Genomic DNA, 24,915 nt, shown 5'->3' with positions numbered 1-24,915 from the left:
GCGCCCGGCCAAAACAGATATTACCACACACACACGCAAACACACGGCTATGTGGAAACTAAATTATGTTGTGTGCGTCACATACCTCATTCATGTTCTGACCTATAACATGTATTAATAAATGATAACCATTACTGATAGAGAAGACAAGAATGGGAAAATATAGCTGGACCATAGAGTCTGATCAAATGATTTTTCCTCCCCAGGATAAATAAGCCCTGTGTCTCCCATATGGAAGTGGAGAACCAGACACGGGTCACCAGGTTCATTCTGGTGGGATTCCCCGGGAGCTTGAGCATGCGGGCAGCCATGTTTCTGATGCTTCTGGTGTCCTATATTGTGACAGTGACTGAAAACGTGATCATCATCCTATTGGTGCAACAAAATCGAGCATTGCGCAAGCCTATGTACTTCTTCCTGGCCAACCTCTCCTTCTTGGAGACCTGGTACATCTCTGTGACCGTGCCCAAGTTACTGTTTAGTTTTTGGTCTGTGAGCAACAGCATCTCTTTCACATTCTGTATGATACAACTGTACTTCTTCATTGCACTCATGTGCACAGAATGTGTGCTCCTGGCCGCCATGGCCTATGATCGGTACGTGGCCATCTGTCGCCCACTCCACTACCCAACCATAATGAGCCATGGGCTCTGCTTCCGCCTTGCCCTTGGTTCCTGGGCCGTTGGCTTTGGCATCTCCTTGGCGAAGATCTATTTCATCTCCCGTCTCAGCTTCTGTGGTCCCAATATCATCAACCACTTCTTCTGTGACATCTCTCCAGTACTTAATCTCTCCTGCACGGACATGTCCATAGCTGAGTTGGTGGACTTTATCCTGGCACTGGTTGTCTTCCTCTTCCCACTCTTTATTACTGTTTTGTCCTACGGATGCATTCTGGCCACCATCTTACGCATGCCCACAGGAAAGCAGAAAGCGTTCTCCACTTGTGCCTCCCACCTTGTGGTGGTCACCATTTTCTATTCAGCCACGTTTTTCATGTATGCTCGACCTCGAGCCATCCATGCCTTCAACATGAACAAAATTATTTCCATCTTCTATGCCATTGTCACTCCTGCTCTCAACCCTTTCATTTATTGCCTAAGAAACCGAGAGGTCAAGGAAGCTCTGAAGAAACTAGCACATTGCCAGGCCATCAGATCTGACTAGTCAATTACAGTTGCTTAGAAAGAAAGGGCGGAGTGGGTGCCTGTATGTCTTCCTCCATCCCTTCTCCTTTAATGACTCGGTTGGAACATTGCCCATATTAATATGACATTACCATATCTATATCAATCTCAGGCTCTTTGGTGTCTGCATTGGGGCATATGATGAGTGCTCTAAGTTCATATGCCTTCTAGAGAGCTAGAGAAAGTAATTCTCAACGGTTGTGACCCCAAATGGGATTTCTAAGACTATGAGTAAATTTATAACTGAGTTAAGTAGGAAGAGAGATGGTGATGGATGAATTAGAGGTTTTTGAATCTGCCTTATACTAATAGCTCAGGGGCCAACAAAATAAGTGGTAGCTTCCTGATTTCCCATCTTTCTAAGACAGAGGTAGCAACTCCCTCAACAATCCCATTCTTGGTGTTGTGCTGGGAGTGAATTTTGGTGAAAGAGACTGCTTCTTGAGTTTTTGCAACACTTTCTGCTAACATTTACTAACCGGTATTAAATCCCTTTCTGTTTAAACTAGAGTGCTTTCTTTTATCTGTAAGTGAATTGCACCTTATGTGATTGTGTTTTGTCTTCTGATATAACTTACACAGTTGCCTTTTATTGAATTTTCATATTTCCCTTTTAGATGCCACAATGTATCTTTTAGTGGATGAATATCATCAAGTATATTACTTCTCTTTTCTTTTGATCTTGATGTTCTCTTGCTCTTCTCTCTCTCTCTCTCTCTCTCTCTCTCTCTCTCTCTCTCTCTCTCCTCTTGGTTTTCCACTATCTCCACACTCAGGAACTGACAGATTTTCATTTCATGACATAGTGATTATCAACTCTCCTTATTTATTTATCTAACACCCTCTACACACAAACTAGACCTTATTGATCAAATGTGCTTTACACCCATAGAAGGTACATAGATATGCCCACTCCTGGTTCATAGTTTTGCTAGTGGCAAAGGGAGATATATATTTAAGCTGTATTCAACATAGTGGGCCGACAACAGTGGGAATTTAATTCTTTTATTGTAACAGTTTTAAACAGGAGAGTTTATTGCATTTATAACATCTTTTAGCTACCACACTTTCAAGAATGCTTTCTCTTTCTTCTTAATTAAGAAATATTAGCAGGATTATTTGTTCCATTTTAAAAACTTCTAGAACAGAGAGTGGGGAGCAGAGATCAAAAGTCCCAGTTCCCTGAATCCAAGCCCTGGGTCTTTCTCTAGTGAATGGGGTCTTCCCAGAGAGAAAATATACTTCTTTAGAAGCCAAGTATGAAAACTAGTTGTAAAGCAATATGTTGGAATTATGAATTGCTATACCTGAAGAACAGTAATAAAATAAAAATGAAAAAATGTGAATTATAGGTTTCAGGAAATAAATAAATAAAGTGCAAGTGCATCTCACTTTCAGGAATAAATGTGCAGAAGAGAACAATGCTTAAAATGGAAATAATTCAGTGTTTGCTTCTGGAATACAGTTTGGTCCCTTGATGCAATAAACAAGTTGTGATGAATATATTTCTATTTAAAACCTAGACATATAAAAGACAGATTATTTTCTGAAAATTTCAGATGAATCAAAACATAATGGCACAGTCATATAGAGATATTAAATATGTGCATTAAGAAAGGAAAAGACATGTTCACTAGGGATTAGGAAATGAAAGATAAAACAACTCCAGCAACAACTTGAATTTTAACACTGGATATCTTTTCACCATGTGACCTTGGCCAAGCCATCTATATACTTTTGGAAACACTGAGTCTTCATGTGTAAAACAGAGGTAATAATAGTTTCTCTGCCTTTCTTACGCAATGGTTATAAGAATCAACAACCATGATGGAAAAGATCTTGATTGTTAATTATCTTAGGCAGTGTAAGATCTAAGCAAGGTGCCACTAGATTAAGGTTTGCATGGGAAAACTGGTTGGGAAGGCTATGCTCTCTAGACCTTTCTAAAACCATTTCGCACCTACTTGACTCCACATACATAATCTGGGAGGCTGCAACTATCTGGGGCAGTTTATTTCTTTACTATTTCTCATGAGTATCTTGGGAAGGGATAATGTAGAAGTAAGGTTTCTCTGTAAATTCTATTAAATTGTTTTTCAATTAACAGATGGAACATTGAGCTCCTTCCCCTTTGTAAAAGGAATACGTAAGTGCACAGGCTCAGCAAAGTAGAGGACACAGATTAGACTAAGGCAGAGATTTGCCGCAACAGAGAAAATAATTTATAGTGGATTACTAGTTAAATTCATATAGAAACAAGCTATTTGTAAGACGACACACAAAGCAAGCTAGAGGTTTTAGGGCATTTGGTGAGCTTGTTGGGATAACCATTGCAAAAGGCTAGTAGTTAGTTTTAGCAGTTTATGCAGAGAGCATGCCCTGATGATTTGATTATCACCAACCAAACTCATAAGGAAGCCGACAAAAATAAAATATAAATATATATTACTTACACATGCAGTTTATATTTTAAATCATTATATTTATTCATTCATTTAACTAATATATATTAAAGATCTATTATGTACCTGTAGTGATACAATAGGAAAATATTAAAACTTGTTACCTTCATGGCAGAAACAGATAGCAGATAATAACTTTTGTGTGTGTGTGTGTGTGTATATATATATACATAAATAGCTTGTGTGTGTGTATATACACAGAATATATATATATAATAGATAGGTATATTTTATATATATATAATAGGTACATAATATATATATAATAGATATATATATAAAATAGGTACATACAGATATAGATATAGATATATACACACACACATACACAAGTTATTTGTAAGGTAACACACAAAGCAATCTGGAAGTTTAGAAGTTTTAGGACATTCGGTGAGCTAGTGGTGTAACCATCATAAAAGGCTATATATGTGTATATCTATATATCTATATCTATATCTATAGATACATATATTTCACAAGGGGAATTATACATATATAAAATGTCTCCAGGGCATGCCAGAGATTTTTAGTAGCCCCTTCCATCACAGGCCCAGAGGTCTCGGAGGGATAAATGGTTTCCTGGGCTCTGTCCAGGGCCCTGCTACTCTGTGCAGCCTTAGGATATGGCACCTTATGTCCTAGCCACTCCAGCCATGGCTAAAAGGAGCCACTCTACAATACAATGCAGCCATAAAAAGAATGCGATCATGTCCTTTGCAGGGATATAGATGGACCTGGAGGTCATTATCCTTAGCAAAGTACAGAAAACCAAACACCACATGTTCTCATTTATAAGTCAAAGTTAAATTATGAGAACATATGACCACATAGAGGGGTATAACACACACTAGGGCCTATCAGAGGGCAGAGGGTAGGAGGAAGAAGAGGATCAGGAAAAACAACTAATGGGTACCTAGGCTTAACACCTGGGTGATGAAATAATCTCTACAACAAACCTCCGTGATATAAGTTTACCTATATAACAAACCTGCATTTGTATTCCTGAACTTAAAATAAAAGTTAAAAAATCAAATGAAAACTTTATTTTCCAAATGGAAAACAATTCCATGCTTGTGGATAGGAAGAATTAACATTGGGAAAATGGCCATACTGCCCAAAGTAATTTATGGATTAAATGCTATTCCCATCAAGTTACCATTGACTTTCTTCACAGAATTAGAAAAAAACTGCTTTAAATGTCATATGGAACCAAAGAGGGACCATATAGCCAAGACAACACTAAGCAAAGGAACAAAGTTGGAGGCATCATGCTACCTGACTTCAAACTATACTACAAGGCTACAGTAACCCAAAACAGCATGGTACTGGTACCAAAACAGGTATACTGACCAATAGAACAGAACAGAGACCTCAGAAATAACACCACACATCTACAACTATCTGATTTTTGACAAACCTGACAAAAGCAAGCAATGGGGAAAGGATTCCCTATTTAGTAAATGGTGCTGGGAAAACTGTCTGGCCATATGCAGAAAACTGAAAATGGACCCCTTCCTTACACCTTATGCAAAAATTAACTCAAGATGGATTAAAGACTTAAATTTAAGACCTAAACCCATAAAAACCCTAGAAGAAAACCTAGACAATACTATTCGGAACATAGGCATGGGCAAAGACTTCATGATGAAAACATCAAAAGCAATGGCAACAAAAGCCAAAATTGACAAATGGGATCTAATTAAACTAAACAGCTTCTCACAGCAAAAGAAACTATCATGAGGGTGAATAACCAACAAAATCGAAGAAAATGTTTGCAATCTATCCATCTGACAAACTTCTAATATCCAGAATCTACAAGGAACTTAAATAAATTTACAAGAGAAAAACAACCCCATCAAAAAGTGGGCAAAGGATATGAACAGAAACTTCTCCAAAGAAGACATTTATGGGCCAACAAACATACGAAAAAAAAAGCTCATCATCACTGGTCATTAGAAAATGCAAATCAAAACCACAATGAGATCCCATCTCATGCCAGTTAGAATGGTGATCATTAAAAAGTCAGGAAACAACAAATGCTAGTGAGGATGTGGAGAAAGAGGAACACTTTTACACTAGTGATGGAAGTGTAAATTAATTCAACCATTGTGAAAGGCAGTGTAGTGATTCCTCAAGGATCTAGAACCAGAAATACCAATAGTGCTGCAATAAACATACATATGCATGTGTCTTTATAGTAGAATGATTTATAATCCTTTATTATAAATCAAAGGATTATAATAAATTATTTATAATAAAGGATTATAATAATCAAAGGATTAATAATAATCCTTTATTATAAATCAAAGGATTATAAATCATTCTGCTATAAAGACACATGTATATGTATGTTTATTGTATCACTATTCACAATAGCAAAGACTTGGAACCAACCCAAATGTCCATCAATGATAGACTGAATAAAGAAAATGTGGCACATATACACTATGGAATATTATGCAGTCATAAAAGGAGAAGAGTTCATGTTCATTGCAGGGACATGGAAGAAGCTAGAAACCATCATTCTCAGCAAACTAACACAGGAACAGGAAACCAAACATCACATGTTCTCACTCATAAGTGGGAGGTGAACAATGAGAACACATGGGCACAGGGAGGGGAACATCAAATACCAGGGCCTGTCGGGGGATGGGTGCAAGCTAAAACTCAGATGATGGGGTTGACAGGTACACCGAACCACCATGGCACATATATATCTATATAACAAACCTGCACGTTCTGCACATATATTTCAGAACTTAAAGTATAATTTAAAGAAAAGAAAGAAAAGATTACATTAAATTTCATGAGAAATTTATATTACATTAACTATAATAAAACATTTTAGAAGTAAACATAATGTAGATATTTTATATTTACACATGAATACTAGCAACTGGGACTAAAAATTATTATTATAATCTTATTTTATGTCTATTTAGGAAGTTACAGGATACATAGTTACCTCTGTACCCATTAGAAAGAAAAAATTGGGGGATATAAATAAATAACTTTATGCTTGAATTTGGAAACCACTTAGAAGACTTTGTAACATCCAAAGATTGTGAATATTCAAACAGAATATATCTAATCTAATCTATCTAGAATTACAACTCTGGAAATTTAGATTGCAAATAATACCTGATTAACACTCCTGAAAGAGCTTCTCACACATGGAAAGACAAAAACTCACAGCTATACTGATAATTAGCTATGTAAAGGACCTCTTAACATTCAGTTTGTGCTTGTCTCACAAACTGGGAAAGAGAGCTGATGAGAATCCTCAGCATAATCAGTGCAGTGAACATAAGATGAGCAATCCTGTCAGTGGCTGTGATGCTGCTTTTAGAAAACAGGTAGAGCCGGGCACGGTGGCTCACGCCTGTAATCCCAGCACTTTGGGAGGTCGAGGCGGGTGGATCATGAAGTCAAGAGATCGAGACCATCCTGGCCAACACGGTGAAACCCTGTCTCTACTAAAAATACAAAAAAAAAAAAAAAAAAAAATAGCCGGGCATGGTGGCATGCACCTGTGGTCCCAGCTACTCGGGAGGCTGAGGTGGAAGAATCGCTTGAACCTAGGAGGCAGAGGCTGCAGTGAGCTGAGATTGCAACACTGTACTCCAGCCTGGTGACAGAGCAAGACTCTGTCCCAGAAAACAAACAAACAAGTAAAACTTTCCATGTGTCCCTGCTGCCACAATACGTGGAAATATGTTCATTTCCAATAATGTTTCACATTCTAAGAAAATTAGAAGCAGTTGGGCCAATGTGAAGTAACTGCCTACCTCTGGTGACAGTGACTTGGCATGCCAGATGGGGTTATTACAGGTTTATTATAAGCAAGCTGAGCTCTGGTCACAGGGAGGGAAGCTGTGGGAACTATCTTGCTTGCCTAGATGTTTTGAGACTCAACACTTGAATAGGCATCTAAAGTCAGGGCCAAGAAGGTTTAAAACATAGCCAAAAGAGCTGCTATTTATTCTCTTTAATAACCTGTACCCTGAGAGTATGAGCAGACAGCATCCTTCCTAGGAAACAAGAGTGGGAAACTGGAGACTGTTTTCCTGTTTTGTCCACTGTAACTTAATTTTTTTTCTTAATTAAACCCCTATGTTAACAATCTACTACCTTATATATAGTGGGTTTCCCTAACCGTATCCCTCTAATTTGGGAATGATCCCCAGACTGAAGCCCAAGACTGACACTGCCTAGTGCCAAAGTCTGGGATGAATGAAAATAAGTGTAAGGAAGAAAATTGGTCTGGTTAAAACATATTTTTATTTTATTTCAGAAAGAAAAGATCTGGAAATGGAAGATGCTTCGAACTTCGGTATTGAATCTTGGCAAATTTCACCTTAGTTAAAGAGCTAGAACAATGACAACAGCACATATCTATGGATGCAAGGAAGCCACAGCATGTAAAGACCCCGGGAAAAAGCATATTACTGAAAATGGCATATGACAGAATCTACAAGAAATTCAAGGAAACTGTTTTGCATTTTCCCAAAAGTCCAAGGATTTATGGCTTTTATCATTGAAGTATATAGTCAAGAAAAAAATAATATGAGATGAAAAGTCCACTATAATAAGGAAACAGATTTTTTTTTTCACTATATTTTAAGTTCTGTGGTATATGTGCAGATCATGCAGGATTGTTACATAGGTATACACATGCCATGGTGGTTTGCTACATCCATCCCCCCATCATCTACATTAGGTATTTCTCCTAATGTTATCCCTCCCCATTCCCCAACCACCTGCTTTCTCTCTCCTAGCCCTCAAGCCCTCAACAGGCCCCAGTGCATGATGTTCCCCTTCCTTTGTCCATGTGTTCTCATTTTTCAACACTCACTTATGAGTGAGAACATGCAGTGTTTGGTTTTACGTTCTTGTATCAGTTTGCTGAGAATGATGGTTTCCAGCTCCATCCATGTCCCTGCAAAGGACATGAACTCATCCTTTTTTATGGCTGCATAGTATTCCATGGTGTATATGTGCCACATTTTCTGGATAAAGAAAACAGATTATTAAGAAATGTTTTAGATGCAAGCAGTAGAGGTTTGACTCAAGCTGAATCAAACAGTAATGATAATTTATTGCTTCAAGTAACCTAACAAAGAATGGACATATTTTAGGTGAGGCTTGATCCTCAGGTCACTTGTATCTCCAACCTCCCATTTCCTTTTATCTGTCTTTCTACCTCTCACATTGTCAAAATATGTCTGTCAGCATCTCCTGGGACTCCAGGCTTCCTCTAGCAGGAAGAGAATGCCTCTCCTGATACTTATTTCAAACAAATAGACATTTTTTTTCCCTAGAAACCCTTGTAAAATTTCTCCTCAGGTGTTATGGGTTAGAACTTAGTCATCTGTCCATGCCCTTCCCTGAAACCATCTCTAAGGCCAAGAGACTGAAACATGATGATGGGCTTAAGCCACTCAGAGATTACACCTGGCACCAGAAATAGTATCAACCTCCAAAGCTCATGAGCTGCACAAAGGAGAGTATATACCTGAACTAAAATTGTGATTCTGTTACCAACAGGAGTGTGTTAGTCCATTTTCATGTTGCTGATGGAAAATTTAGAAAAGAAAGAGGCTGATTGGATTTATAGTTCCACATGGATGGGGAGGGCTCACAATCATGGTGGAAGGCAAGGAGGAGCAAGTCACATCTTATGTGGATGGCAACAGGCAACCAGAGAGCTTATGCAGCAACATTCATTTTCAAAACCATCAGATCTCATGAAACCCATTCACTATCACAAAAACAACATGGGAAAGACCTGACCCCATGATTCAATCATCTCCCACTGGTTCCCTCCCCCAACACATGGGAATTATGTCAGCTACAAGATGAGATTTGGGTGGGGACACAGAGCTAAACCATCTCAAGGAGGTAGCAGTTGATGCTGAGTGGCTCGAAGCAGTTAATGCCCACTATACTACTTCATTTTGGTTGTATAAAGTTTATTTTACTTCCCAAGATAAATAGGGCATTTATAAAATGCACATGCTAAAAAACAAAAACAAAACAGAATAAAACCAAACACACAAACACACACACACACACACACACACACACACACACACACACACACTCCCAACTTCTCACACTACTGCTAAATAGAGACAATGCAGAGTCCCATCAGTCACAACATCAAGCTCCAGGTCTAAAATAAAATAATAAGCAATCCTGTTTTTATATGCAGATGAAACTGTTGGGTTTTTTCCTTTTAAAATGTCTTGAACTTGGAAACAGACAAAATAATCTTTGACTGCCTATTTTTGCTTTCGGGAGGATCTCCTGTTCATTGTCTTCCATGGTTACATGTGTTACACAACAGGGAAATTTTTTTCTAAGCATGCTCTGCTCACCAAGGGTGTCTTCATTGGTTTATTTAAGTATTCAAACTCAAAAGACTCCTGAAGGCCACATTAGCCATCAAGGACTCAGAAGGATCTCAGATAAGAACAGCTGATATTTAATGAGACAATGTCAGGCATTTCTCTCAATAGTAGCTTTTGAATCAGCAATCTATACTGGTCCACATAGCCGCCCACAGGCTGCCTCTTCATAGGAGACAGTTCAGATTCATACTGGGGGGTGCAGGGATTTTTCTAACTTAAAAACCTCATGATCCACAGGAACTAGTATGTCCTATAAGGACTGCAAGGATATAGATTCCAAGATTCTCATAACAGGGATGTGCCCCTTATAAGAATCACCATACACACCAAAAAATTGTCATACCTATTAAAATAACTGTTTATAATTATTTTATTGTTATTCCAAGTCCAGATATGATTTACCAATCAAGAAATCTTTCAGTTTTTTTCAAAAGCATTATGGACCAACTGTAGAGTTGACACATTCCATCTTAGCTAGCTTCCAGGTTAACAGTCAAAATCACATAACTAAACAGTCCAGACCACTTTAGAGAAGGTGCTTCCTCACTGATCTACAAAGGACTATGGTGTTTTAGAAACCCACTTCTTGCTTCACTTTTAGCATTCTGGAGACACTTTAGAAATTGAGTTAAGCAGAGGCTATTAGCAATCTGGCTTGGGATTTTTCTGTCAATACAACCACACATTTCTCTGTCGAAACTCCCACCAATGTATCGTGGGGTTTTATTTTCTTTGGTCTCACCAATTTGGGCTAGTGACCAAAGTAAAATACTTGATTCTAAAACTAGGTATGGGAATTTCTGCATGGCCTATAAATAGACCTTCAATGCTCATTCCCCTATTTCTCTTCAATGACATATACTTTGGCTTCTACCCCTGAATAAGATGAAATAATGGTTCCATTGGGGACTCACTAATAACCTGCACTTGGTCCCAGGGCTGTATGTCTGTGTATAAATGGCTTTTTATAACTGGAATAATAACTTTGTGTCAGCGATAACATGTATTTCAGAAGTTCCCTGAATGGAGTTACTTTTGGCTACAAGTAGAGAGTTTAGCTTTTTTCCTCTTTCCAGCTCAAAACTACCAGGGTCTCTGACATTTGGATTGGTGGTTAAAGACAAAAAAGCTGCTTTTGGTCAAGGGAGGCCTACGTGCCATCCCCCTCTGCCTTCAGACCCGGACAGTCTAAGGTTATTTCTTTCTAGCCGAACCACAGGAAGTACTTAACATACTCTGATAGTCTAAAATTACACCTATCAAGTCTATTTTCCTGTCTATCTTGCCTATCAGGCTAGTTTCATAGTTTGACTCATAAGACAGCATAGGTGGCATTTTAACCAGCTGTTTTGCAAACATGTAATGCAGATCACTGAAGTCGCAGCATGAGAAAGAGGCATGCTCACTGCCCTCCATCCCATCTCATTGTAGCCGATCTCACCTCTTAGGGTCTCCTTGCCTCATACATCTCTGGTACCAGATTAGTTATCAGTTAGGAGTCTTTCCAAAATAAGCAATAGAAAATTCAGCTTAAAATGGCTAAAATAATAGACCGTATTGGTTCACCTAACTAAACAGTTCAGATGCCACAGGTGAAGTGGCTGACTCACTGATCCTCAGCGCTCAAGATCAGCGGTCACCATTCCAGCTGGCTTTCAGTGCTGTGTATCATATGGCGGAAGTCCCTGAAGAGCTTGGCCCTTCACAAAGAGGGGACTCCGTGGCTTTTCCTCACTCTCATGCTGTCTTCTCCCTCTTTATTTCTTTTCCCAAAGCCATCTTCCTTACCAAAACGCTCTGCTAAACCCCTGTTCCCCCACCTGCCCCATCTTCCAATTCCTCTTTGTGAAAATGCAGCCCCTTCTACAGGGAGGTCTTACTGCTCCTCAGATCTTTTCTTGCCCAAATCTTCAGCCAAACAAGCCTTAGTATTGTGCCATTCAATCCCTGAGGATGCATGTGGGTTCTCTAATTAAAATTCAACTTTTCTACCAGTGCTAACCTCCAGCCTGCTTGTTCCCTTTCTAAATTGCCTGTTAAGTAACGGTAACTTTCAAAGAAAAATGTTAACTTTAATCAGAGAAAATATAGGACCCATGTTGATGGACAAATAGCTCCCTGATTCGTGGGCTGCAGCCATGGCCTTTAATCAGTGGCTGTGATTGTTTTGAGAAGCACCTTCATATTGATCTTCCTGGAACTCAATGCCTCATCAGTCTGTTTAACAGGCTGTTCTGTTTTTTTCCAGGATGCATCTAACAAAAATATTTTGACTTAAGGCCACTCTTTGACAGAAATACAGATATATATATATATATTTTTTCTGGAAGGCAATGTAATATGTATACCCTTTAATAAATAAACATATAGATAAGTAAATATGACAAATATTTATCGCATGCTGAGGAAACAGTTGAATAATATAGACAAAATTCTTCCATTTATGAATTTTAAACTTGAAGCTAGATAAACCCAACATATACATGTTGACTTCAGACTGTAAAAAACAGCATGAAGAAAATAAAGAGAATGTGTTGATTCTATTAGTTAGGTTCTTGCTAGGAAAGAGAGTTCGTCTCAGATGATTCCAGTGAAGACATTTTAATGAAGGCACCACTTACAGAGATGTGAACTGGGATACAGGTACAAACAAGGGATGTTGAGGCACCCAGAGACCAGCAACATTAGGAAGCTATTAACATCCCTTAGAGCTGGCAGGACAGGCAGAGAAGATAGCAGGTAACAACACCAAAGCTACTGGGAGATGGAGCTACTGTGGATGGGCCACATCATGAAGCCTGTGGGCCTGGAGGGAATCAGTTATGCTAGAGACATAGTATAAAGCATGGGGAGAGGTGGAAGGAAATCCTGCTAGCTCAGTCTCCTTTTGTTCTTTTATCTCCTGCTAAGGGAACCTCCATTGGCTGAATTCATCCAGAAACCAGGAAGCAAATGGGAGATATAAATAATAGGACTCAGTCTCTTGGGGAAAGAAAAAGTCAGAGACCAAATTTGGGGTAGTGGGGCAGGTCAGGTCAGGGTAAGTGTAGACTACTTCAGGAACAATGGCAAAGAGAGGGCCAGGAGGAGGCAGCATTGTACACAAAGCCCAAATGATGAGCAGGAGCCAGATACGAGAAGTATCAGGATAGTGGCTGCAAAAACTTGCCTCTGGGGCTAGACTTCTGATTGGAAGCTAGTTCTTGGTGTGTAAACTTGGATGACTTTACCGTCTCTGTGCCTCAGTTTCCTCTTATGTGAAACAAGGCTAAGAATCACACCTATTTCATTGCATTGTTTTGAAAACTATATTAAATATAGATAAAGTACTTAGACCTGTGTTTGGCATATAGTCAGTGCTCAATGAAATATTATTTTATTTGTATTTGGGCAAATGTTTTATGAGCAGAGCAAATATTGAATGTAAAGATTTGTAGTGAGAACTAGAGTAGCATGTCCCATGAAAAAGGCTGATAATGCTGTGATTAAAGTAAAAATTGCAGTACAGGAACTCCAATTAGAAATTTATACTCAGAACATGAATTTATGTAAAAGTAAAAATGGGATGCTCATTGCAATGTTGTTCATAGTAGAAAAATCAGGACATGGGGCAGCATTGCAAAAAATATATAGTCTGATGGAGTAAAATGTAATATATTCTTATAATGGAAAAGTAGCTAATGACAAGGAAAAGGTTTATAATGATGATATATTATTGCTAGCTTAGCAATAATATAAATTACATATTTAGATTTAACATTACAAATTAAATGATTTATATTTAATAACATAAATTATGTGTTTATTGTAGTTTAATAATACATTATAGTGGTACAATCATATATTATTGCCAGCAGCTTCAAGAGGTAGTCACCTCAGTTCTCTCAAACCCTGTTGGACTATTAAACCTTCATTGATTAATATTCGGTCTGCCCTCATCTCTGCACCCTTGCCTTATTAACGCTTCCTTTCTTTCTTTTCATGGATGTGGTCACATGTCATTGTGCATAGGTTTTTATGGGATTACACTGCATATCATTTTTGTAATTACTTGTTTGCCAACTTTTTCCTTTTTTCCTTTTGCTTATTGCTAGATTTATTAAAACAATTCTGAAAGCACCTTTGGATTGGGCCAATTTTGCCCCCACAATTAAGTGTATACATAGAGGAAACAATGTTATATTGACATATAAAATGTAGATAATTTAGGATTTTCTGGGCCGGGCACAGTGGCTTACATCTATAATCCTAGCACTTTGGGAGTTCAAGCCCAACCTGAACAACATAGCAAAACCCTGTCTCTACAAACAAACAAACAATATATATGTATATGCAAAAAATTAGTCAGGATGGTGGCATGAGCCTGTAGTCCCAGCTACTTCAGGGGCTGAGTCGGGAGAATGGCTTCAGCTCAGGAGGTCAAGGCTGCAGTGAGCCATGATTGTGCCACTGCTCTCCAGCCTGGGTGACAAAGTAAGAACTTGTCTCCAAAAGGGAGGAAAATTTTTGGTGTAAAACATGGTTTGTGCAGGAGGCTGGGTGTGACTTACTTGATATTAAAAATTATTAAGGATCTTCTGGATCAGAGCAGCTTCATCAACCTTTCCTTTTGCTTTGTTGTCATGGTAACGATATGGCTCAGGCTGAATCAGCCCTTACAACTCTGTGTAAATCATATTTAACATTTGAGAAGTTTCCCCTTTTGACTCATGCAAGACGTACAGCTAATGCTGAGAGGTACAACAATTCTGCAATGCACAGACCCCGTCTCTGACCGCAGGTGGTGGAGAGAAACTCTGAGGTGTTCTGAAGAGGAGGAGACACTGAAAGACCTGCATGGTGTGCTGAGACAACGTGGTCAACGATGATCTTGATCCTAAAATCTAGATTTACGAAAATTTTAAAGTGTTTGTCTAGAAGCGGATGGATTGCCAGGTTCTCCTACCTCTTCCTCCTCACCCTGACCTTCCTTCTTCTTAACTACATTGTATTTGCTACCTTTTTTTTCCTGTTTAAAAATGCTGTGTTACTTGCTTTTAAGATAAAGTAATTCCCTCTCTCCACAACCCTGCAAATTAATATGCTGATCTGATGCCCTTGACCTCCTCTTCAGAACACCTCAGTGTTTCTCTCCATCACCTGCAGTCAGAGATGGGGTCTATGCTTTGCAGCACTGCTGTACCTCTCGGCATTGCCTGTACCTCTCGGCATCGCCTGTACCTCTCGGCATCGCCTGTACCTCTCGGCCTCCTTGCCTGATACTCCCAACTAGCACTTGATGTTCTTAATCTTCCTATAGCTTCCAAAACACAACTTGCTGTTTCAGGCCTCCTTATCTTTGTTCAGGCTATCCGCTAGGCCTAAAATATCATTTCTCCATTAGCTATTCATATTTTTTATTCTTCTAGTTTACTTAGGCAACATCTCCTCTGAGAACCTTACTCACTAGCAATCCCTCTCCCCACCCGAGCCACACAGCTGTCCTATCATCTCTCCTCTCAGCTCAAAGAAGCAGGAATCGTGTTTCATTTAGCGTTGTGTCCCTAGAGCTGACCATAGCACCTGGCATATAGTTGACGCTCAAGTAAAGTAACATTGTTAAGCTAAGTTGAACTGAATCAAGAGGGATTTGTGCTTCCTACAAGAGAGAAAAAGACAAATAAGATTTCTGGAGCCATGTACAGGTATTTTTCTGATATGATTCTAAATGCCTTGAAAATGTCCTTCCGAGAAGCATCCAGAAGGTCACACAAACTGCTACTAACCAACTCCACAAAGACTCGGCTATGAGTTGTTCACTTTAGAAAGACTGCAATCATAACATGGACTCAACAGATCTAGAGGCTTTTTAAGGCATCAGCAAACACGTAGCATGCCACAAAGGCAGCAAGCGGGTTTACTGAGGGAGAGAAGCCAGAGTGTCAGCTTCTAAAACTCAAGATGTTCAACACTCGTCATGTTTTGATTCTTTCATCACTGACAAGAGCAAAACAGACTCCAGTCTTCTCCAAGGTACCCAGCTGATTGCTTGTTCCCATTTTCCTTGCCCTCCACTTCAATTCATCCTCCCTACATTTTTTGATGTTGCATGTCGTCCATCACCATGTCCATCATCAACCTTCAGGTCACGATCATCTCATGTGAACCTGCTGTCACATCCTGAAGGCTGTTTCTTTCCTGTCATTCTCATCAAATAGCCTTACCACCAGTAGACATAGCTTTACAGAACACAGCTCTGATAATGAGTCTATGTGTGAAAAAGTGTTCCGTTTTTTCCCCATTATCTACCAAATGAAATCTAAAGACCTGAGTTTGACATTCAATGTCCTCTACTATTCTGTGCTATTTTATGTGACTAAGCAAATTGAGCCCTAACCCAAAACTAATCCAAAATACCCCAATTTCCATGAATATCAATGATGATTTCTGCAACTGAAGGTCATATCTGCACCCTCTGAATGTTCTCATTTTTTAGTTTTATTATGATTTTAGGTCTTTTCGTTTCCTTTTTCTTTTAAGAACATCCATGCATGATTTCTCATTGTGTATCTTCAAACAACTATAGTATTTTTTGGTGTGTACAGAGTAGGCCATCAGTAAATATTTGTTAAATGAGGCATTTGGGGCTAATTTCATAAATGTTACTCCAAATAATATTTTTGGGGGATACACATTAAATTATTTATTGGCAAATAACTGTCCAATTAAAAACTAGAAAAACTCTCTGATTCTCTGTAATTATTTAGCTTTATTGTGATATAATTGATATGTGAAATTTGCCTATTGTATCTCAATAAAGCTAAAAATTTTAGAGAATCAGTGTTTTTCTGCAATGTATAATTTAGAAAATGTACACAGGTACAACTAAAGCTAAAATGTGCAACTTAATGTACGCATTTTGTTGAGCTTTGACATATGCGTATACCAGTTATACCATCGTATATAAAGTGTCTAAAGTAATAAAAGTCATAGAAGCAGAGAAGAGAGTGGTGGTCTTTAGAGGCAGGGTAAAGACCAGGGAAATGGGGAGTTGTTGCTTAAATGGTTAATTTTAGGTGTCAACGTGGCAGGATTATGGAATACCTAGAGAAATGGTGAAGCACTATTTCTGGGTGTGTCTGTGAGGATGTTTCCAGAGGACACTAAGGTGCAAGTCAATGGACTGAGTGGGAAAGATCTGCCTTTAATGTGGGTAGGCACCATGCAATCCACTAAGGGCCAATTGGACAGAACAAAGATGGAGAAAAGGTTCTTCCCCTCTCTCTTGCCTAGAGCTGGGACACTCTCCTCACCCTGCCCTTCAACATCAAACTCCAAATACTCTGGCCTGAGACACTGAGACTGCAGCACTTACACCAGTGCCCCCTGATCTCCCAGGTTCTCAGGCCTTCAGACTTGAACTGAAGATTAAATCTTCTGCTTCCCTGGTTCTAAGGTTTTTGGACTTAGACTGAGCCGCACTGCTGGCACCCCTGCAAGTCTTTAGCTTAGTGGCTTGTTATTGTACCCCTCAGCCTCCATCACTGTGTGAGCCAATTCTCCTAACAAATCCCCTCTCATCTATCTATCTATCTATCTATCTATCTATCTATCTACCTACCTACCAACCTATCTATCCATCCATCCATCCACACACATATCCGATTGCTTCTGTCTCTTTAGAGAACCCTAATACATGGGTATAAAGTTTCAGTTATGAAAGATGAGTATGACATAGAGATCTGTTGTACACAAAACAAATTTGCTGTCCACAAAACTCATGCTGTAGCTATTAATGTTCAGCTGTTCCAACAGTAGATTGTTGTATAGTATCAGAAAATAATATGTGTATTTTGTCTTATGTATATGATAAACAATTAGTCTAGGACAAATAAAATAGTGCAGTGAACTTCTGGGGAAAAACACACACACAATGTTGTGCACTTAAAATATGTTAAAAGGACAGAGCTCATGTTAAGTGGTCTTACAAAAAAACACACACTCAAAAGAATACAAGGACATTTTTAGAGGTAATAGATATGTCTGGCTCCTTGATTAGTTTGATGATATCATGGTTGAATGCATATGTCTCTAATGTATTTTTCAAATTGTAACTGTGGTACATAACAGGTTACCTGTCCTGATTATTCATTTCTGTCAACATAGGTGAGAGGAAGGAAGGCAGCAAATCACACTGCCATGTGTGTACCTATGCAACAACTTTGCATGTTCTTCACATGTACCCCAAAACCTAAAATGCAATAAAAAAAATGTTAAAAAGTAAAAAAAAAAAATTATCAATTTTCTTGAAACATAATAATGCATCTCATGCTGTGGCTATTTGTTTATGTTCAGCTATACCAACAGTAGACTGTTGTATCAGAAAATAATATGTGCATTTTGTCTAATGTACATGATAAATAATTAGTCCAGGACAAATAAAATAGTGCAGTGACTTTCTGGGTAAAAAAATATCAATTTCCTCAAGTAGTGTTTGTTTGGTGTTAGTACCATCTAGTGGGAAATATGCGTAGTGTTCAAGAATTAAATCGGCATTGGAGCGTTAGTATTGAGACAGGCCTTGAACATCACCTGGTCCAATACTATCAATTCAAAGGAAGAAACAGATTTAGAAACTTCAAGAACTTCCTCAAGATTTGTGTAAGGCTGAGCACCTGTTCAATGTGATAAACTATTATCTGGAATGCAAAGAATTGTGTTTACCACCAACACGAAGACATAAATATTAATAAGTAAAATATGAAAAATATTTAAATATTCAATATTAGTAAAAAATAATTAATAAAATGAATAAAATTGCTATAAGAATTCAGAAGTGTAAGAAAAACATAATAAAAGTGCAGTGACTAAAAATGTAGTTTTAGAAGAAGTGTAATTTGTGTTAAATCTTGAAAACCGTAGGATTTGGATAGCTAGAGAAAGCAAGGAAGGAATATTTAATCCAATGGAAAAGAGAAAAAAGAGATGTTCAAGGAACAAAGAGCATAAGAGTAAGATGAGAAAGTAAGAGGGCATTGACTAATTTAAGTGAAATGGGTATGAGCAAATCAATGTGGTATGAGAAGATAAAGAATAAATCACAAACTCTAATCACTAAATTGGGTCAGTGTTGTGAAGGACTTTTGCAATTCAAAGGCAAAAGCTTGGAACTGGTAATTCAAGTTCTTTAAGTAACTGGTTAGAGTTTAATATTATGATGCGCCCCTCTGCATGATCTGCATATGTACCCCAGAACCTAAAGTACAATAAAAAATAAAAAGCAAAAAAAAAAAATTGTGACTATATATCAACATTTTTTTAAAGGCAAATACCCTAATAGTATATGAAAATGTACCTCTGGATTGAAATAAGATTTTCACTAAAGGATCATGCATTGATTCAAAAGGTGTTGCCTTTCAAATAACTTGAAGGAAAATGAAAATGAAGTGCTTTGGAAAATTGTGTTAGATGAGTCATAAAGTAGCTCTGATGACAAAGACACCAAGGTCAAAGATGGAGGTGAAAAGTTAGAATGAAATTGTGGCATGAAGTTGAGTTGAAAACAGATTATGAGTAAATCATTCAACTTTATAAGTATTACATGTGACTTAAGTGTGGAATAAAATGAATAAATGAAATAGAAACATAAAAAGAAGGGCAGTAATAACTGCTGCTTATTGCTTTTTGGCATTATTGGGATTGTGCTTTACTTTGTCTTGGTTGTTTTTGATACGTTCTGTATTCCTCACGTTTTTACAGCATATGTTTTTTGTATAATCAGAAAAATACATTTTTCAAAACTGAACATAGAAAGAAACTTTTTGCATTTAATTTATGTTTCAAAGTTACACACTGACATGGTTTAACACTCAGGAGTACACGGTGAAGAAGTTTTTCTTGCTTGCCCACATCTTGGGAATGGGTGTTTACTTTTGGGAGACACAGTGTAAAGTGAGAACCATAAATCCAATTTTATTATTTGTCTAGCACATTTAGTGGTTTGGGTATATTTGTTGGGTCATCAACCTTTGCCTTACTGATTTGTGACATCATAATCATCATGAAAAAAATTTCAATATATATTTGTTTACTTAAAATCTTTTGATTCTGATCCATTGACATGTTTCTCTCACTGTGCACCAGTAACACACTTCAAATCACTGTGATTTTATAATGTTTGAAAATACAAAAGACTAGGCTTCCTCATAATTCTTCTTTTGTAGAAGTGCCCTGCTATTTATTCTTTTAACTTTTCCGTATGATTTCAGCATCATCCTGTCTACAGTAAAAACAAATCCTGCTGCTACTTCCACTGAGTTTGCATTATAATTATTAAATTGCTTAGGGGAAATTGGCATATTTATAATGGTCAGTCATATTCAAGAACATGGTCAAGTGTATTGCATCAGTAAGCACTGTTACAAAGCTTGTTTCTGGTAGAACTGACATGTGTTGTTAATTTTTTAATATTAAAATACCATGGAAATTTAATTTTCTTATTTTATTAGTAATTTATAATTTTTGAATTGTGTTTAGACAATAATGCTAGTATTAATTTTACTTTTGGAAATTAGGTTTCTTTTAGACTTGATACACTGCATTTCCTTCCTTCCTTCCTTCCTTCCTTCCTTCTTTCCTTTCTTCCTTCCTTCTTTCCTTTCCTCCTTCCTTCCCTTCCTCTTTGTTTCTTTGTTTCCTTCTTTCTTTCTTTCTTTTTTCTTTCCTTATGAGTTTTCTACTGGCATTTAAAAAGAAGGTTCATTGTCTGTTTTCAGGTTTTAGAATCTGAGAAATATTAATTATATCTATTTTGTTAATTATGCTATTTAGACCTCTATGTTTTATTTTTTCCCATAATCTAATAAAGAGTAAAAAAGTTGAATTACTCTCTCCTGCTAGTTCTGTTTCTATTTCTTTTCGAGTCACTTCCAGATTTTGCTTTGTAAAGGTTGATTTTATTTTATTTGAAGTTTATGCAGTTATAAATATAATATCTGCTGTGTTAATTCTATTTGGTCTTATTAAATGATCTTATATGACTTATTAGTTTTTTGTCTGATATTAAGATTACAATTCATGATTTACCCTGATATTAATATTACCATTCATAATTTTACTGTTTAAAAGTCTAATACTAAAGGAGTGTATAGTGTCCCTAAGCAAAAGAAAGCTGTAATGTGCCTTTACAGAGAAAATATATGTGTTAGATAACCTTTGGTACACCATGAGTTCAATGTTAACAAATCAACAATATAGTACTCCCAGAAACAGGAACAGAAAAAAGAAAAAGTATGCCACTACTCATATTTTTCTTTCTAAATATTATAAATCTCTTAGCTTTATCTTGTGAACAGAGTAAAATTGAATTTTGTTGTTTTTATCCAAACTCTAAGTTATTTTTATCCAAACTCCAAGTTATTTTAATAAATGAGTTTGTCTATTTATATTTATTGTTATAACTAAAATGTTTGTTTTAGGGTCTATCATTTGATTTTATGTTAAGCTTGGTGGATTTGTAGCTTTAAAAAAACTCTATTGTATGTTTTACTTTTTGTGTCATTCTAACATTGAAGATTTAAGATCATTCTAACTTAAGATTTAAGTTTTATTCTGGAGGTTATGCTTTAAATCTGTAATGTTGTGAGACATCCTTAATCTTCTGTTTCTTTACAATTGAACTAATTACTTGCCACATGTAGGTAATTACCTGCTATCAACAATAATGGAATTTGTTTACATACTCTTTATTCTGCCCCCACCTCTCTCTCCTCTCTCACCTGATTTTAGTTGGTCATTTTACCATTCTTAGTATCTACTCTTAACAATTAAATGTCCTTAAAATACTTTTATTTTATGACTTAAATTTTCTAGAAAATGAACACATCAGCATTCGTATGCCTACCTTCCACATTTTTCATGTTCCTGCAGTCAATCTTAAAAAAAAAAAAAAAAGACACCAGAGAAGATTATCTCCCAACAGCAACAACAAAAAAACGTATTTGTGCATAAATAAAGAAGATTATAATCTGGGATGTACAATGGCAAACATAATAAGAGAAATATAAAGGAAAACTTTTATTGCCAATGGTAGAAGTTTACATAAGCTGCTAGAAACAGAGTTCATTGGATCCATTGGCTCAAAGCCAGTGATATTGGTTCATTGGTGGAGATGCTATTACTGGGCAAATGTTATGGAAACTAAAGAATGTTTAGTGATAAACCTTATCATAAAAATATGTGTGTTTCAACATGCAAGTCATGTAAAGCATGCGATGGATGAAGGATGTGAGATAATTTCTTGTGGAGTTATTTTTTTTAAATCCTATAAACAGTGTGTGTGTGTGTGTGTGTGTGTGTGTGTGTGTGTGTGTATCTCAGACAAGTTATTATGAGTTCCTTTCCTTCATGGTATCCTGGCCCCAGTTTGTGTGTGTTTGACTAGTGACTTCATCCTGGTATCAGCAGCCTTCACATTTCCCCATTCTGATCATCTTTCTCTGAAAGCATTGCTAATTCGTATTAATTCTCTATTTCAATTTGGGTATGCTTGCTTTTATTATTTATATGTTCAATATTCCTTTGTGTGTTTCCAGCAATGTCTCTATTCTCCTTATACTTGTTTTAATTTCAACTTTATTTCTGAAGTATTTTTGTATAAAATTTCATTTCTACTTTAAACTTTGTGTGATCATATTTTATTTATTTCTACTGCATCAAGATATCTGAGTATTTTTGAGTTTCTTCAAAGTCTTGAGTCTCTGAAAGTTTTTCCTATTTTGTAAAGAAAAGAACTTCCTTTAAAAATTTTATAAAGAACTGTTTGCTTACTACATTCATCTGCACTGTAAGGGAAAAAAATCTCTTGTGAATCTATTTTTAATCAGCCATTTGAATTTTCCAGTTTTTCCTTGTAGAATATTTTGTAGATACAGACTATTCTCGTTATTTGTGGATCCCATATTTGCAGATTTGCCTACTTGCTAAAGTGTGTTTGTAGCACCAAATGAATGCTCAGGGTACTTTCGTGGTTATTCAGGGATGTGTCCAGTGTGGCAAACGTTTGAGTCCCCAGATGCATGTATTTCCAGCTGAGATCAAACAAGACAATGCTCTGCCTTCTTGGTTCAGCTTTCAGACTCAAACTAGTGTTCTTTCCTACGGGCTACCTGGTGCCACATTTTCCACATTCTTGTGCTTTTTGTTGGTAATTTTACTGTTTAAAATGGTCCTCGAATGTAATACTAAAGTGTTGTACAGTGTTCCTCAGCACAAGAAAACTGTAATGTGATTTTACAGAGGAAATATATGTGTTAGATAATCTTTGGTACACCGAGTTCAATGTGAATAAATCAACAATACAGTACTTCCAAAAAAAATAAAGAGGAAATTTGCCAATCTGTATGTGAAACTGCTCAATAAAGCACTCAAGTAGCAACTAGAGTGTGCAATGAAGCTATGGCAGAGATGAGTGACTAAACATGTGCATGCATACAATAACAATGAAGAAGAAGAAAGCCAATAACAATCACAACAACAAAACCACAGAGGGCAGCACTATTGTGAGGCTGAAAGCCAAAGAAACTTATGTTCACATCCTCTGAGATCAAGAAAATGTTATCTTCTCAGCAAGTGCTTGCTGGGTCACATGTTACAAAAGGAAATGCGGCATGAAAAATGTTAAACTTGGCTGGGAACTGTGGCTCACGCTTATAATCCCAACACTTTGGGAGACCTAGGCGGGGTGGATCACCTGAGGTAAGGAGTTCGAGACCAACCTGGCCAGCATGGCAAAACTCCTTCTCTACTAAAAATACAAAAATTAGCTGGGCGTGGTGGAAGGTGCCTGTAATCCTAGTTACTCAGGAGGCTAATGTAGGAGAATCACTTGAACCCGGGAGGCAGAGGTTGCAGTGAGCCAGGATTGCACCATTGCATTCCAGCCTGGGAGACAGAGCGAGACTCTGTCTCAAAAAAAGGAAAAAAAGAAAGAAAAATGAAAAATGTTAAACTTACAGGCAAAGTAGGTTCTGCAGATAAGAAAGCTGGAGAAGGATGTTTAAAATATGGCTGAGTGTTATACAGAGAAAGGATTACATGAAAGAGTAAGTTTTTAACGCTGATGAAACTAGATTGTTTTGCAAGGACATTGGCAAAGGAACTCATATAATGCAACTGCAAATTGTATTTAAGATGATGCAGTGCTGCCACCAAAGGTTTGTAGGACTGTAACCCTGTATTTATTTTCCCCAGGAGCAATAGCTGAGCTTTTGTTAATTCAGTGTTCATGGCGACTTTATAGAACATAACTCCTGTAAATAACAAAAATTACTTTTTCTGGTTTTCTTTATTTTTAAAGCGGATGACTTTTTTCCCCAGACAAGCGTATTTCAAGGGATTTAAATGAGGGAAGAGCCAAAATCAACAGAAAATGTCCTTATGATCTAGGGTTTTCAATGTGTTTGAGCTTTACTTTCTCTCAGAGGGAGAATGTGGAACTTTGGATTTTGTTGTTGTTGTTTTTAACAATACAGAATATCTCCTTTTAGGCTTTTCTACAAAGATAATCCTTTTCATGCAAATGACACTTGTCTGCTGGCTCCATATTTAGTCCATCTCTTCTACTTTCTGATCCATGCCAGGTCCCTGGATGATCTTGCAAGAAACATTCCAAGCCAAATTCAATAACTGCTTTAGCTTACTGCATAGGGAAAGATAGAGAGAACTCAAGCAAAGCCCTGTGGTCTCATTAAGTTGAGGAGAAAGAGTTCAAACTTCTGAAATGCTAAGCTGATCAGTATTAACAGGGCAAGGTACCAGACAGAGGAGAAAGACATCACAGAGAGATCGAGTTAGAGGTAGGGAAAGACAGAGAGA

At 37.3% G+C, this 24,915-nt stretch overlaps 1 protein-coding gene across 1 annotated transcript; it reads left to right on the top strand.

Annotated features, from left to right (window-relative positions):
* Positions 1-231: 231 nt before the first annotated feature.
* Positions 232-1,167, top strand: LOC101046322 (olfactory receptor 6B1). The gene has a single exon (XM_010340424.3). It carries the CDS (start codon positions 232-234, stop codon positions 1,165-1,167), a length of 936 nt encoding a protein of 311 aa, XP_010338726.1.
* Positions 1,168-24,915: the final 23,748 nt, after the last annotated feature.

This window comes from Saimiri boliviensis, chromosome 10 (genome assembly GCF_048565385.1).
Source record: "Saimiri boliviensis isolate mSaiBol1 chromosome 10, mSaiBol1.pri, whole genome shotgun sequence".
NCBI lineage: Eukaryota > Metazoa > Chordata > Mammalia > Primates > Cebidae > Saimiri > Saimiri boliviensis.
The sequence above is the reverse complement of the archived record's forward strand: the minus strand, read 5'-3'. Positions and strand labels throughout refer to the sequence as shown.

Excerpts from the sequence above, each read along its gene's own strand:
- LOC101046322 (XM_010340424.3), top strand. The coding sequence starts at position 232 with ATGGAAGTGGAGAACCAGACACGGGTCACCAGGTTCATTCTGGTGGGA.